Source organism: Emys orbicularis, chromosome 2, assembly GCF_028017835.1.
Source record: "Emys orbicularis isolate rEmyOrb1 chromosome 2, rEmyOrb1.hap1, whole genome shotgun sequence".
NCBI classification, from domain to species: domain Eukaryota; kingdom Metazoa; phylum Chordata; order Testudines; family Emydidae; genus Emys; species Emys orbicularis.
Genome location: NC_088684.1, coordinates 16,600,207 through 16,615,229, shown reverse-complemented (window position 1 = coordinate 16,615,229; position 15,023 = coordinate 16,600,207). Strand labels below are relative to the sequence as shown.

Sequence of the window (15,023 nt, the reverse complement as noted above, 5' to 3'; positions counted from 1 at the left end):
TTGTGAAGACACACACAGGTATAGTCCTGAAAAGAAACTAAACTGCATCTGGTCTGGAGCCAAACATTTTCCAGCTGGGATGAAAAATATTATCCCTTGCTGTGCTGCAACATTTATCACTTATTGCCTGCCAGCAACGTGCTTAGCACCGGCCATACATCTGAGTTAGCCACAGCCTATATGATTTAGTTCAGATGCACACAATATATGGCAGATGACAGTCTAAACTCCCACTCGGCAAAGTCTAGGTCAGGGGTCTCCACCCCCACTCCACCCCTTCCATGAGGTCTCGCCCCTGCCCAGTCTCTTCTCCCCCTCCCCCGAGCGTGCTCCTCCCCCCTCCCTCCTGGAAAGTGCTAAGCATTATACAGAGCATACAGATCACTGCTGCTCCTACAAGTCATTTCCAAGCGGTTTTAATAAAATATATACACTCAGTAATGCACCTCACTCAAAGGACAAAACATGCACTTAGTTAGATTTACTTCTGTTAAAGCCCCCCCACTGCACCACCACTCCACCACTGCTCGGCCTCTTCCAGGGGTGGCAGGTTTGTAGAAATTTTGGTGGTGCCCAGAACCTGCCCCCCCAAACTCCACCCCCACCTGCCTAAGGCTATGGGAGGGAGTTTGGGTGGGGGTGGGGGTCTGGGGTGCAGGCCCTGGGATGGAGTTTGGGTGCTGGGTGCAGGCTCCGGGCTGGGGCAGGGGGTGGGGGTGCAGACTGTGGGATGGAGTTTGGGTGCTGGGTGAAGGCTCCGGGCTGGGGCAGGGGGTGGGGGTGCAGGCTCTGGGATGGAGTTTGGGGTTAGGAGGGGGTGCAAAGGTGAGGCCGGGGGACACTCGGGGGAGGTGCGTGGGGGCGGCAGGCGGGGCCGGGGGAGGGACCTGGCCCCAAACATTGGGGAGCAGCGAGCAGGGAGCTTAGCTGCCACATAAAATAACTCGGGGGGGGGGGTGAGGGGAGTTTGGCTTTGACCAGAAGTAACTGGGGGGGGGGCACGGGGAGCTTGGCGGGCCGCAGGGAAGAGCTCCGCGGGCCGCATGCGGCCCCCGGGCCGCGTGTTTGAGACCCCTGGTCTAGGTCCTTTGTGCTTTAATTAATTTGCACATTGGTTCAATTCAGCCCTCCAGTCTCCTCCATTGTATGTTGGCAGTTTGTTCTGCTCGTTCTCCTTTCGGGTGACTAGGTGTACAAGTGCTCCCTGGAGAGGAGATTAGAGCTGACTGATGAAGAAATCCACGGGGACGTTCCAGGTGAATGAGGCCCTCATGATTTTCTTAGAAATATAACCTGCGTCAGTCACCCTACTTAGTGCCCAGTCTACCAGCTCATAAGTGAATCTGTTCAAACAATGGCTGCTATAAAAGTCTGGCAGAAGCTAGTGCAGAGCATGCAGGGTCTTGATCCCTCAGCATAAGAAGGGGTCACAGTTCCTGCATCGAAAGATGGGCCCCGTACTTCTCAGCACCCTTTTCTGCTTTATTAGCACAGCATCAGCCAATATATTTGGTAAGTTTACCTTTACTCATTCTTGTCCCTTATGTGTCTCAGGCTGGAGCCATGCTGTGTTTGCCTCTGCCTGAGAACTTGGCACTCATACTTCACTATTATTGATTATTTATATTATGGCAGCACCTACAGGCTCAGGGCCCCATTATGCTGGGCAATACACCATGAAACAAGACTGATTTTATAAAAGAGATGTGCCAATGACTCAGTGGTCGTTGCGCTGCCAGGGATTTGAGTTTAGATTCCAAGCTATGGCCCACGCTCCTGGGGCCAGCAAAAGCCCCGATTCAGTGAAGTCAGCGTGCACCTGTCTCAGGGAGGTGTGACATGGGCTGATGACTCCAAAAGAAGCTACTGGAAGGACTGACTGGCCAACACAGATGCGTGGGTGAAAAGAATGGGGCAGCGGGGAAATACAAAGGATCCTGGAGGATGCCCTCAAATTTAGGCACCCTGGTTATTCGTATTGATTAACCATTATTCCATTTTACGATGAGACTCGTGATATCTGGTGCACTAATGTGAATACACCAGAATCTCAACTCGCATTACAAAAAAAAAAAAAGTTTCTAGCGCTCATGGTTATAGAGAGAAGCTCAAAAACGTGACCCCGGAAGGCAAATAAATATAACCCACTGGTGAGTGTCTATTACCTGCCCCCCTCTGTGCTAATGCACAGAAGATCTGAGTTGATACTGCCGCAAGTCCTAGAGGCCAGTTCTTTAGGTTAAATTGTAGCAGCCCATGATTTTTAGTTCTGGTGACCCCTGGTTCAATCCCTTCCTCTGTTGGCCAAGAGGGCAGCCATCAGGCAAACACCACTCCCAATGGATTATTTCTTAAAATTCATTGTTTTAAGCTAATCTCATGATTTTTTTGGGGTGGGGGAGGGGGAGGAGACTAGCTCATGATTTTTGATCATTAGGAGTTGGGAATACCCAATACCTGGTACAATCTCCCAGGGCTGCCCAGAGGATTCAGGGGGCCTGGGGCAAAGCAATTTCGGGGGCCCCTTCCATAAAAAAAGTTGCAATACTATAGAATACTATATTCTCGTGGGGGCCCCTGTGGGGCCTGGGGCAAATTTCCCCCCTCGCGCGCGCCCCGCCCCCCCGGCGGCCCTGCAATCTCCTGACTGTGAGGTCTGTTAGACTGTGGAATAATGTCACCAAAGAAGGGGAAACCCCATTGTGGTGTTTAAAACTAGATCCAAAACGACAGCACAGACTATACTGCTGGAGACAGTGCTGAGCCAGGCTCAGGATCTAACAGGATGGTATAGAAATCTCAGTGATCTCCTTCCCTGTTTATTGCATGCAGAGTACCAGGCTGAGTCCCAGCCTCTCCGCCCCTGTGAGCTCCAGAGGGAAAAGGCCTTTTTGGAACGAGAAGTCTACGTCCCTCAGTGCTTGGAAGATGGCCAGTTCCGGTAAGATAGGACAGCCACCTGTGGACCCAATCCTGTACCACTGAGGGCAAAGGGAGCTCTGTGGCTGAGCGGGATTGGACCCCAACGTAGTGGATAAGGAGGACTGTGCTCCAGCTTCAGACTCTGTTGAATGAGTTCTGTCTCTCTCTAGTTTGGAATTATCTATGGGGTCCCTACTATTAAGAAAAAGAACGGGACTGTTTTAAATGTGGTGGGCCAGATTGTCCTTTACACAACACACCTGGTGGGTTCCAACCCACAGGGGAGAGCATCCTCCATCGGGTTGCTACTTTCCCTCCCACAAATGCGGCAGGGAGGGGTTGGAGCCAAAGCTTTGCCACCCCCAACGTGCTAGCCTGCATAGCTGAGCCAGAGCGAGGAGGGGGGAAGTAGTCTGCAGCAGGTATAGGGGCTGGCACAGTTTACGTCTTCCTTGCAGCAAAGGGCGGGGGGACCAGCAACTGGATTGGGACTCTCAAATTACCAGACTGGCCTAGATTTGAGTTAGAGAAGAGACTGACCTGCGCAGAGCAGATCTGGATCTGGATCCGGATCCGGAAAGGAAGGATAGTCTTGTGGTTAAGGTGCAGGACTAGCAGTCAGAGTTCTGCTATCAACTTTCAGTGCAACTGTGGACAAATCACATAGGCCCAGATCCTCAGATGTATTTAGGCACTTAACTCCCTTTAAAATCAATGGGAGTTGGCGCCTAAATACCTTTGGAGATCTGGCCTTAATCTTGCTGTCTTTCAGTTCCCTATCCCCCCAAATAGGATAACAACACTCTCCGACCTCACCTCACGGGGCGCTGCTAGGATAAGCTCATTAATGTGTTTGTGGTGCTTAGACACTAGAGTGATAGATAAGCCTATAATTAAAAATTAATGCATTATTTAAAAAAATGAATCTGAGCTTTCCCACTATTTGGGGCTGTTCAGGCCTGCCTCTAAATGAACATATTGTAGATCTGATAAGAGGTTGCACAGCTAGGCACCCATCGTACTATGGGCTGGGCACTGAACTGAATGAAGACTGGAGGGGCCCTATGAGAATTCCAAAGAGATCCCATCAGTTAGCTCTGAATAGCCTAGAAGCCATCTCTAGAATACAGTTCTTCCTGATGCCACTGCTGTGTTGTCACATTGTTCTTTGTCCTGTGACCGTCCCATTGCTGACAGGTATATTTCATATTGATGGACAATTCTGTTGCCAATAGAAAATGATGACGTGTGTCTTCTCCCCAGGACTGTGCAGTGCAATACGAATGGCCTCTCCTGCTGGTGTGTAGATGCCAATGGTATTGAGGTACCAGGCACTAAACAGACTGGAGTTCCAATAGCCTGTAAGTCAGAGGTCGTCACTTTTTTTCATGGGTGGGTGGTAAAAAGCTATTTACATCCCAGTGTGACAACTGTTGAAATCAAGTGGACTTTGGCCACTGACGTCAATGAGAGCAACAGCAGGCTCCTGGTGGGATTTATCCATCTTCCTCAGTGGAAGCTCTTTAAGTTACTCAGGACCTCATCATGCAAACTTTACTTACCTGAGCAATCCCTTCTTGTGTGAGTTATCCCAGTGTAATCAATGGTGGCCTGTCCCTGTGCAAGGGCACAAGGAGAGAGAGAGAGAGAGTGTGGGTGTGGGGGTGTGGGGGTGAAACAGGGGCCTTGAGCCCCCATCCCTCAGAGTTTGGTTCTAAATGGGGCATAAATTTTCTAAAGCAGGTGCCAAAATTTCACATACAAAAAAATACAAGTAGCCTGTGGCAATAGCATATGCAAATTCAAACTCCATGTGGGATTTCCCACTGTTTCCTTTGCACTTCCATGATCAATTACTTGTTTTAATAGGAACAATTACTCATTTACTTTCTAAGGGCTAAATCTGCCTTCCAGTGCCACACCCAAGTAGTCAGGTTGGGTGCAAGGACCTGGGAGGAATTTACTACAAAACACTTATTGTCTTTAATAGGAACTGAGTGACTATGGCTTTAATGGCAGCTGGGAGGAAAATGTGCCCCTCCCCAGGATCTTATGGGAAAGAGCAGGAAATTGACATGATAGAGCATTGTTCTGGCTTTAGTCACTCCCAACCTTCTGGTACAATTTCACTTCACCTAAATTTCAAAATCCCCTAAGTTTGGATTTTGAGGCTCAGACTATCAGCTGGTGTAACGTGAAGTAAGGTCACTGATATGATGAACAGGTCGATTCTCATTTAAGTTGGCTGGTGAATGATAGATTCAAAGGCCAGAAGAGATCACTGTGATCATCTAGTCTGACCTCAACTCAGTCTGATAATCTGGCCTTGAAAACATGAAGTAGAACTCACCTGAAGCCGGCAGGTTTTGCCTGATTTCAGCTGATGTCAGGTAGAATTGCTGGGTTTCTCTTGGGTAACTAAAACCATAAATCCTTCCCTGGTCCCCCAAAATGGTGAGTTTAATCTGAAATTTATACCAGGCTCTCTTGCAATATTTGATCACTCTCCTTGGCAAACCTGACTGAGCGACTGAACAAATTCATGGTCTCGATGTGGCCCAGAGAAAACTCAGATGTCCTCTAGAAAAATAAATGGTTTTGTGCCCAGCAATCACCTTCCACTAATGATGCCTCTTTGGTATTGTAGGTTTATCCTTTTGCCAGCTCCAAAAACAGCAGATCTTGGTAAGTCATTACGTCAACAGCAGCGCCATCTCCTACGTTCCACAGTGCTTGAATTCGGGGGAGTTTGACCCAGTGCAGTGTGATGTGGGGCCGGGCCAGTGTTGGTGTGTGGACTCTGAAGGGATGGAGATTTATGGCACAAGGCAGACTGGGAAGCCAACGCGATGTAAGTAAAGTTCAACAAAATGTAGATTTGATTTCATGTTTGGAGGAAGGGAAATAAAAAGCTTGCGTGTGATGAGCTTGGCTGCCAGGAAATTTCAGAGTTGTCTTTCCCAAATCATGGAATGATGGTAGCATGTCCAGATAACTTGCATCCAAGAGTTTTAAAAGAGCTGGATAAGGAGCTTGCTCGATTTTAATGTTGATTTTCAATAAGCCTGGGAGCACTGGGGAGGTTCCCGAAGACTGAAAGAAAGCTAACGTTATGCCAATATTTCAAAGGGGTAAATGGAATGATGTGGGTAATTATAGGCCTGTCAGCCTGACATTGGTCCCAGGCAAGATAATGGAGCAGCTGATACAGGACTTGATTAATAAAGAATTAAACGAGGGTAATATAATTAATGCAAATTAACAGGATTTATGGGAAATAGATCATGTCAAATTAACTTGGTATCTTTTTTATGAGATTACAAGTTTGGTTGATAAAGGTACTAGTGTTGATGTAATATACTTAGACTTCTGTAAGACATTTGACTTCATACCACATGATATTTTGATTAAAAAACTAGAACAAATAAAATTAACATGGCACACATTAAATGGATTAAAATCTGGCTGACTGATAAGTCTGAAAATGTAATTGTAAATGGAGAATCATCATTGCTCAGGTGTGTTTTTAGTGGGGTCCCACAGAAATCTGTTTTTGGGCCTCCACTATTTAACATTTTCATCGGTGACCTGCAAGAAAACAAAAAATCATCTCTGATAAAGTTTGCAGATGACACATTATTTACCACACTTCCAAATTTTATATCAGGTTACTGATACAGAGTGATGTGGTTCGCTCGGCAAACTGGGCTATGTTGTCGGGTGTTTGGCTGCATGTGTGTGCGTTCTCTCTGTGTGCTGCCCCCAGCCCTGCGCAGACAGCTGGCATGGCAGACCTCGAGTGAACCGCCCAATGACCAGAAGATCTGTTAAGGTCTGAAGGCACCCAGCCAGGTTTATTGTCGACAAAGCATGGTCCTAGCTCCCTGGATCAATGTCTACAGTTACAATAGCACAAGTATGCCCATGACAATGGACACAGCTCAGTGAATGGTGGGATTTTCATTCCCCCGCTAGACTGGCCAAAAACACTCCCTCTGAGATACCTCTTTATACACCGATATGAACAAGTTACATATTGCCCCTCTGACATATCTGGGTGCCACCCTCTGATGCATCTGGGTGCCACCTATTGCCTTATACTTATTGGCTCAATCAAAACATCTCTATCCATCATGCTGTCATCTTGACTTTATCTTTAGGATGGGTCAGCGTGTTCCTGTTATCGTTGGTGAATGTGTTTGGTATTGAGGTACCACCCTTCTGGAATGTGTTTACGTGAGTGCCTAGCACTACTTAGGAATGTATATTTCTGCAATAGCAGCCCTGTTCTTGCCAGATTCTGTGAGCAGGGCCTGCCTCTTGCTCACAACTTAACTTTGCTTTATATCAGCAAAGCTTGTCCACTACTTTAGCCCAGGCCTCAGGCCTCACACCAGGCCTCTGATACAAGGGCTTATGTCTCAGGCTCTGTTCCTACTACAGGCTGAAGCAAACAATATGCCTTTTAATATTTCTCAATGTGAATGTATGCATCTGGGAACAAAGAACATAGGCCATATTTGCAGGATGGGGAAGTCTATCTTGGGAAGCAATGACTCTGAAAAAGAGGATGGGATGGGATGGGGGAGCTAATTAGCTGAACATGAGTTCCCAGGTGCTACACCATGGCCAAAAGTGCTAATGTGATACTTGGCGGCATAAACAGGGGAATCTCAAGTCGGAGGTTATTTTACCTCTGTATTGGGCACTGGTGCAACCACTGCTGGAATGCTGAGTCCAGTTCAGGTGTCCACAATTCACGATTAGAAAGGATTAGAAAACCTGCCTTATAATGGCAGACTGAAGGAGCCCAATCTATTTTGCTTAACAAAGAGAAGGTGAAGGGGGGACTTGATTTACAGTTTGTAGGTACCTGCCTGGGAAACAAATATTTAATAATGGGCTCTTTAACCTAGCAGAGAAAGGTATAACATCATCCAGTGTCTGAAAGTTGAAGCTAGACAAGTTCAGGTTGGAAATAAGGCTTCAATTTTTAATAGTGAGAGTAATTAACCATTGGAGCAATTTACCAGAGTCATGGTGTAATCTCCATCACGAACCATTTTTATATCAAGATTGGATGTTTTTCTGAAAGATCTGCTTTAGGAATTATTTTGGGGACTTCTATGGCCTGTGTTGTAGAGGAGGGCAGACTGCCTGATCATGGCTCTGGCCTTGGAATCTATGAATCTGTGTGGCTTGCTGTCAAGCACTTGTGGGAGGGTGAATTCATGACAGTGGATACTTGTTTTCCATCAGGTCCGGGGAGCTGTGAGATCCGAGACCGTCGCATTCTGCATGGAGTTGGGGAAAGGAGCCCACCACAGTGCTCAGCAGATGGAGAATTTTTGCCTGTCCAGTGCAAATTTGTCAACATGACGGACATGATGGTCTTTGATCTTGTTCACAGTTATAACAGGTAGGAGCAGACATTTCTGCAATTGAGTGGCAATTCTGCAGACCTCTGTGAGTCATTACATCCTTGCACATTCCGGCTGTAGCCCACACTAACCCCAGTGAGTCTTTGTCTCCCTCTGCCGGTTGGACCAGATAAAGAGCTCGGTGTGTCGTCTATTTCCCAAAAGCGAATAGAATTATGTTAGTTTACTCAGTAGCAGTTTGTGATTTAAAAACCAGAGCCAGCTCATCAACCCCACAGGCAACGGAACCAGCGTATCCTTACGCATTCTCAGCTATCTCAGTATGATTGTCTTTTGTACAGTGTCTGTCATCCAAGGCAGCCCTCACCATACAGAATGAATTAACACAATGAATGAGCTAGCTAAGAGCAGCGGGAGAGAGACAGGTAAGAGATGAAAGATGTTCCCACTGGAGACCTGGACACAGATGCAGAGTCAGGGAGGTGGAAACATACAAGGAGGCTGTTTCATCTCTCAGGGGTGGCAGAGCAGGGGCTCTTGCACCCACAGTGGTGAGGGTGCGTGAAAGGACATTGCAGCAAGTCAGCCAGTGGGAGATGAACAGAGGGTGAAAAGAGGAGTATAGAGAGAGACCAGGGCTCTTTCATGGCTGGAGCAGGCCATTGGGGGATTTTAAAACATTAAAACACACAGATGGGACAGGAAACACTAGTCCTGTTGAGGTGCAGGAAGAGGGAGGGAAGTAGTAAGGTTTGCCATGGAGGGATGGGGATTGGAAAAGGGGACCTGATTAGCGACAGCTCTCCTTTGGCACAGCTGCTGTTGAGGCTGAGTCCAATTTTTCTGTGAAACAGTTTTGCCTGCCTCTCTCTAATGTGGCTAAATGGTCATGGCTTCAGACTCATTGCTTGCCTCTGTCCCCTAGAGGGCAGAAAAGTAAACATAATGCCTGTCTTCTGGCTGAAGCCTATTCCTGTGGTGAGAGAGTCTAATTTAAATGTGAATCTTGTTGTTCTGAGTTTTGGTCTTTAATTTAAGCAAAAATAAAAGTACTACAAAGGCAGGCCAAGCAGGGCAGCCCAGAGGATTTAGGGGGCCCGGGGCAAAGCAATTTTGGGGGCCCCTTCCATAAAAAAAAGTTGCAATACTATAGAATACTATATTCTCGTGGGGGCCCCTGTGGGGCCCAAAGCCTGGGGCAAATTGCCCCACTTGCCCCCCCCCCCCCTCTGGGCGGCCCTGAAGCCAAGTGCCTGGTGCAAATTTGTCAATGTGTCAGAGGAGGCTATTTTGGCAAGTGAAAGATAATGCGTCTGTTTCACTAGTTGGCTGGTGGGTATGGACAACCAAAAAGGCAACTAGAGTGAAGGAAGTGATGCTTTAAAATGACATTTTGCTGTTCCCATTGGGAGTTTTGCCTAGAAAGTGGCTTCAGGACTGGGTTTGAGTAGCTTCCATATCACCGTATAAATCTAAGCAAGATTGTTTTTACTTCCAGCTTTCTACCTTTCTCTCTAAGGAACTTACGTAGACCCCGTTACCGCAGCATCTGAGCAACTCACAATCTTTAATGTATTTATCCTCACAGCACCCCGGTGAGGTAGGGCAGGGCTATTATCTCCATTGTGCAGATGGGGAACTAAGGCAGAGAGAGGCTAAATGACTTGCCCAAGGTCACACAAAAAGCAGCAGAACAAAATCCGGAGATAGAAAGGTAGGAGTTTGGGAGCTGAGAAGCCACACTATTTTCTTTCTGCTTTCCGCATCATTTCCTCCGCAGTAAAGATTCTGGGGGCAGATCTCTCAGCTGCTGTTAATTGTCATAGCTCCATGAATATTCTGCCTCTCTGTGTTATTTGGTTGTTGATGTACAGAACACAACTCAGCCACCTTTCTTGACACTGGGTGTGGTCCGTAAACAGTGGATACAATTGGAGCTGCACAGTCTGATGATAAAAGGGGGCTTCCTTAGAATCACTGAAAAATGAATAACAATGTAAGCCTGATGATGCCAACAAATCCATGTTTCTCTCCTTTCCTTTTCCCTTTTCTTTACACCTGCTCCCATCTCAGAACACATAGGACAGAAACACGAACATGGCCGCAGTTCACACATCTGCTTCAGCCATTTTTATGACTGGGTATGAGAGTTAAGATCTTGGCCATTTTGTCATTATCCACTGCTGGACAAGGACAAGCAAATAGTAGGGACAATAGTTAAAAAAGGAACAGAGAATGTAAGGGGTGGATTTTCAAAGCTAGGCACATGCAGTACAAGTTACATTCTTATGTGGGCCTGATTTGTACTTTTTTCATTTTATTTAGTCATATTCTGAACTCAGGACAGAAATGACCAATACCAGGATATGACCATGTGTCTATCCACACGTTACACATGGCATAATTTGGTGTGTAGTATATTTTTAAATTGAATTATTAAAAAAACCCATGTGCAGAAATGTATTTACCCAACAGCCTGTCTGAAAGCCGTACATGTTCAGATGCCATGGTGATAGGCACGGTATAAGAACCTGAATTGACTAGAAGACTCCCATTGCATTTAGTCACACTACTCTCATAAGAACAAAGGATGTGCCAAACAAGAGCACACCATTAGTTTAACAAGTGTGGTGACCTTTCTTCTGAAAATGACCAATGCTTGATGCTTAAGAAGAGCCTGAAAGCACCAGCAATGCACCAAGTCACTTGTGCCACTCTGTATATGGGGGACAGGATTCTCTGGCCTGTGCCGTGCAGGAGGCCAGACAAGATGAGTGTACAGGTCCCTTCTGGCCTTAATAATTTGTTACTGAATTTCTTCCTTACCCCAATAACAATCCATCTATGTCCTGGAGCATGACATTTGATTGCTCTTCTTTTATCATGTCAACTTTATTGTTAGTGGGCAGATTCTCTTTTGGGGTGTGGCAGCAGCACCAGTGTAAAGGGGCCCCAAAGATGATTTAACCAGCCCATGGAGGATTGTTCCAGAGTATGAGTGATCATCTGTGGTATGAAGCTGACGTAGGGGCGCTTACATCCCTCCTCCCATTTCACTTCTGGAAGCGTGGCCAAGACAGCCCTATGCCAGAGTGATACTTGGCTGCATTTTTGGTCTCTTGGGAATGTTTCAGCCTGGTGTTAGTCAGAGCAGCCCCAAGGCTACTGTAGTATCCACAAGCTACTGCATAGGGGACCAGCCCTGTATACAGCTGCAGTAGGACCAGGGAGAGCAAAGAGGAGCTTCAAACTCCTTTGTGCAACATCCCTGACCAGTATCCCAGGGTCCAGTCCAGTATGTATCTACCCCTCTACCCACCCAGTCTCAGGTTTTTATACAGCACGAATCACCATGGTATCTAAGGGTGTAATACATTATTTCTGCTTATTAAAGCATCCATCATTGTTGAAAAGCCTGACTAGATTCTTTGATTCTGTTTACTTCTTTGGTAGTGAATTTCACAGCCCTTTGCTGGATTTCACCACACAACTGCACACAGCTGGGAGGTGTGTGCCTAAATCACATTTAGGAATATGAGCATGGATGTATAATGCTAATCTGATTGTATTAAAACATGGGGAAACTGTTTCATTTGCCATACTGCCTGAACCTAGAATATTGTATCTTCTAATTGCTTAAAGAAGCCCTGGTATATCTGTCAACTAAGATCACACAGATTATGGGTTTTTTTTTTCAACTCTGACCATATTAAGTTTCCTTCTTAAATCATTCCTTTGCTGGAATCTGGCTATTGTCACTACTAGAATATGTTAAAAGAATCCAGAGCTCCTTTGATCTCCAGAAGTAAGCGTCAGTCTCACTTGTAATATGTTTAAAAAACCTTTCCTTTTAATCCATTGACTCATGTTTTCATAATGTAACAGATTAGTGTTAGGTTTTATCTGCTGTTCCATGCTTAATTCAGTGTAGAAAGCAGATGTGGGGGGGAAAAAACAACCTCTTTGTTTAGGCTTTCTGCCATCTTGTGTGACTTTGTGGAAAGCTGCTAATGAGAGGATATTCGTAATTACATTAGCCTCACTGACACACATTTTACAATTTTTGCTGCGCTTTCAAAGGTTGGACCAGGATCCAAAATTATCTGTCAACATTTCTGCCGCCTTCATCATTTTAGAACATTAGGTGCTAATAACAAGACTAAAAATGGCCTGAAATCGAACCAAGAAATGACCTCATTGCCCTTTGCTCATTGGGTTCTGTTATCCAGGACGACGGTGCTTAGGCTCATTTGTTGAGGAAACACATGTATAAACTCTTGTAGTATATAGTGAGCAAGGCAAATCTTGGACTAATCCTGATCTGTGGGGAGCCAGGACACATTGCTCCATAGTCTAAGGCCTTGTTAATAAAAGGAAACACTAAAATTTGGATCACAGTGGAGTAGGGTTGACATAACTAGCCCCAGAAGTGCCATAATGCCTTTGTTCTGTGAGCCCTGCAGTGGGAGTTTGGAAAAGAATATGATTTCTTTGTTATTGTCAAAGGGTCACCACAAACTTTCCACTTCATAACTTGTTGCTTTTCCTTTTAGGTTTCCAGATGCATTCCAAACATTTAGCTCCTTCAGAAGCATGTTCCCAGAGGTCTCTGGGTACTGTTACTGCGCTGACAGTCTGGGGCGGGAATTAGCAGAGACTGGTAAGTGCCTTCCAAAATCTGGTATGTCTTAGCAACAAGACTCAGAATTCCTCAGAGAAGGGTAGATGATGAACAAACACCAGGAGCACAGCTTCATTTCAGTGAGAAAGCTAAGGGCTAAGCTGGAGTCATCTGTGAGCAGGCATAGCAGCTGATTGTACCAGATACATATCTGTGGCAAGATCACTTAAGGATGGTGATTACTCGCTACATTTTCTCATTAAGAGTGTCTGACCAAAGCATCATCGTTGCATTGGCCAGCCCAGTTTAGCCGTGATCAAAAGTTATTTTCCCATTGTTGTTGAGTCCCTTCTGTCAATAGTCCAGTTCCTACTGGGCTGGTTGCATATCAGAAAGCCACCAACACAACCGGCCGCCTCATTAGCAATCTCAGCAGAGAGGTGCAGAACTGAATGGACCTGGAGACTGAACAACTCCCTTCCCTGTAGAGCAGGAGTTCTCAACCTTTTTCTTTCTGAGCCCCCCACTCCCCCTCGCTCCCTAAACATGCTATAAAAACTCCACAGCCTACTTGTGCCACAACAACTGTTTTTCTGCTAGCGTTAGGAGGTAGCAAGAAGGGTAATTGCTCGGGGCCCCGCGACACAGGGGGTCCCACAAAGCTAAGATGCTCAGGCTTCGGCTTCAGCCCCAAGTGATGGGGCTTTGGCTTTCTGCCCTGGGCCCCAGCAAGTCTGTTATAAAGAGGACGGTGCCCAACTGTTCTCTGTTTCCAGTGAAAGTAGGACAAGAAGTAATCAGCTTAGTCTTCAGCAAGGGAGATTTAGGTAAAAATATTAGACATTAGGAAAAACTTTCATCCTATAAGTGTAGTTAATCACTGGAATAGGCTTCCAAAGGAGGTTGTGGAATCCCCATCATTGAAGAATAGGTTAGACAAACACCTGTCAAGGATGGTCTAGGTTTACTTGGTCCTATCTCAGGCTGGGATAGGGGCTAGACGACCTCTTGAGGTCCCTTCCAGCCCTACATTTCTGTGATTCTGACACTGTATGTTCAGTCACCCATGCACAGTTACAGCTTGCTTAGCTACCACAAAGCAGCTCAACCCAGCCCCTGAAACAGATAGTTTCTTAGAAGGTAGATCATGCAGCCCTTACTCATTTAGGTAGGCACTTAATCACACAAATAGTCTCCTTTATTTCAGTGGAGCTACTTGTGTGACCAAATGCCCATCATCTAGCCTCATAGTTCGAATGATGGAGGAGTCGATGTTTGTCTGGTAGGAGGCATCCATTTCTGTCACCTCTCAGTTGTGTACGAATGGCAGATGAAGCCTCTCTTTTTAAAATGCCCCCCCTGTGCTGAAAGGCTCTCTTCTCTCACAGGCTTGGAATTGCTGCTTGAGGAAGTTTATGATACAGTTTTCACCGCATTGCAACCTGCCCACACCTTTACTGAGACCAGCATCTATCGGATTCTGCAGAGACGGTTTCTGGGGGTGCAGCTAGCGACCTCTGGCAGGTTCAGATGTAAGTACAGTAGCACCAGACTGGAGTCCCAGGGGTGACACAAGACTTCTGGAATACAAGTGTGATCACCATGCTCTTGGCTGGCACACTGCGGACTGAACCAGGAACCTCCCGAGCTAAAAGCATGAGCTGCTACTACTTGAATTGAAGAGCTAACCTTCATTAGCTGGGGCTCTGCAGACCGGGCACAGTGGGGGACTTGTAACACGCACTCACCATGAGAATGTAATGCCTCAGTACTGAAGCAGGTATTCTTTCAGCTATGCGGAAATCATTTGCCTTTCATATTTTTGGTGTTAGCTGATCACTCTTGGGGTCAGGAAGGAATTTTTCCCTCTCATGTGGATAGCATTGTGAAATAGACCCTGGCTGCATCTATTCAGACATGACAGTTGTCAACGGAGAACAAAGCACAGACTCTCAGCCCCTCTAGCACCGTAACAGCCGCTAGAGAGAGGCTTGATCACATGTGCTAAGACACTGTATTACAAATGGGTAGTTGCATGATGGGAGTTTTACATCATCCTCTAAAGCTGCTACAGGTATAGACCATTATATACGCTCTGG

General features: G+C 46.2%; 1 protein-coding gene across 1 annotated transcript in view; it reads left to right on the top strand.

Annotated features, from left to right (window-relative positions):
• Positions 1–1,448: 1,448 nt before the first annotated feature.
• Positions 1,449–15,023, top strand: part of TG (thyroglobulin) — a 203,498-nt gene continuing 189,923 nt past the window's right edge. Inside the window, exons 1-7 of the mRNA XM_065397852.1 lie at positions 1,449–1,512; positions 2,833–2,941; positions 4,186–4,283; positions 5,570–5,773; positions 8,182–8,341; positions 12,857–12,963; positions 14,313–14,456. Of these exons, the coding sequence (XP_065253924.1) occupies positions 1,449–1,512; positions 2,833–2,941; positions 4,186–4,283; positions 5,570–5,773; positions 8,182–8,341; positions 12,857–12,963; positions 14,313–14,456 (886 nt within the window). The remainder of the gene's footprint in view (positions 1,513–2,832; positions 2,942–4,185; positions 4,284–5,569; positions 5,774–8,181; positions 8,342–12,856; positions 12,964–14,312; positions 14,457–15,023) is intronic.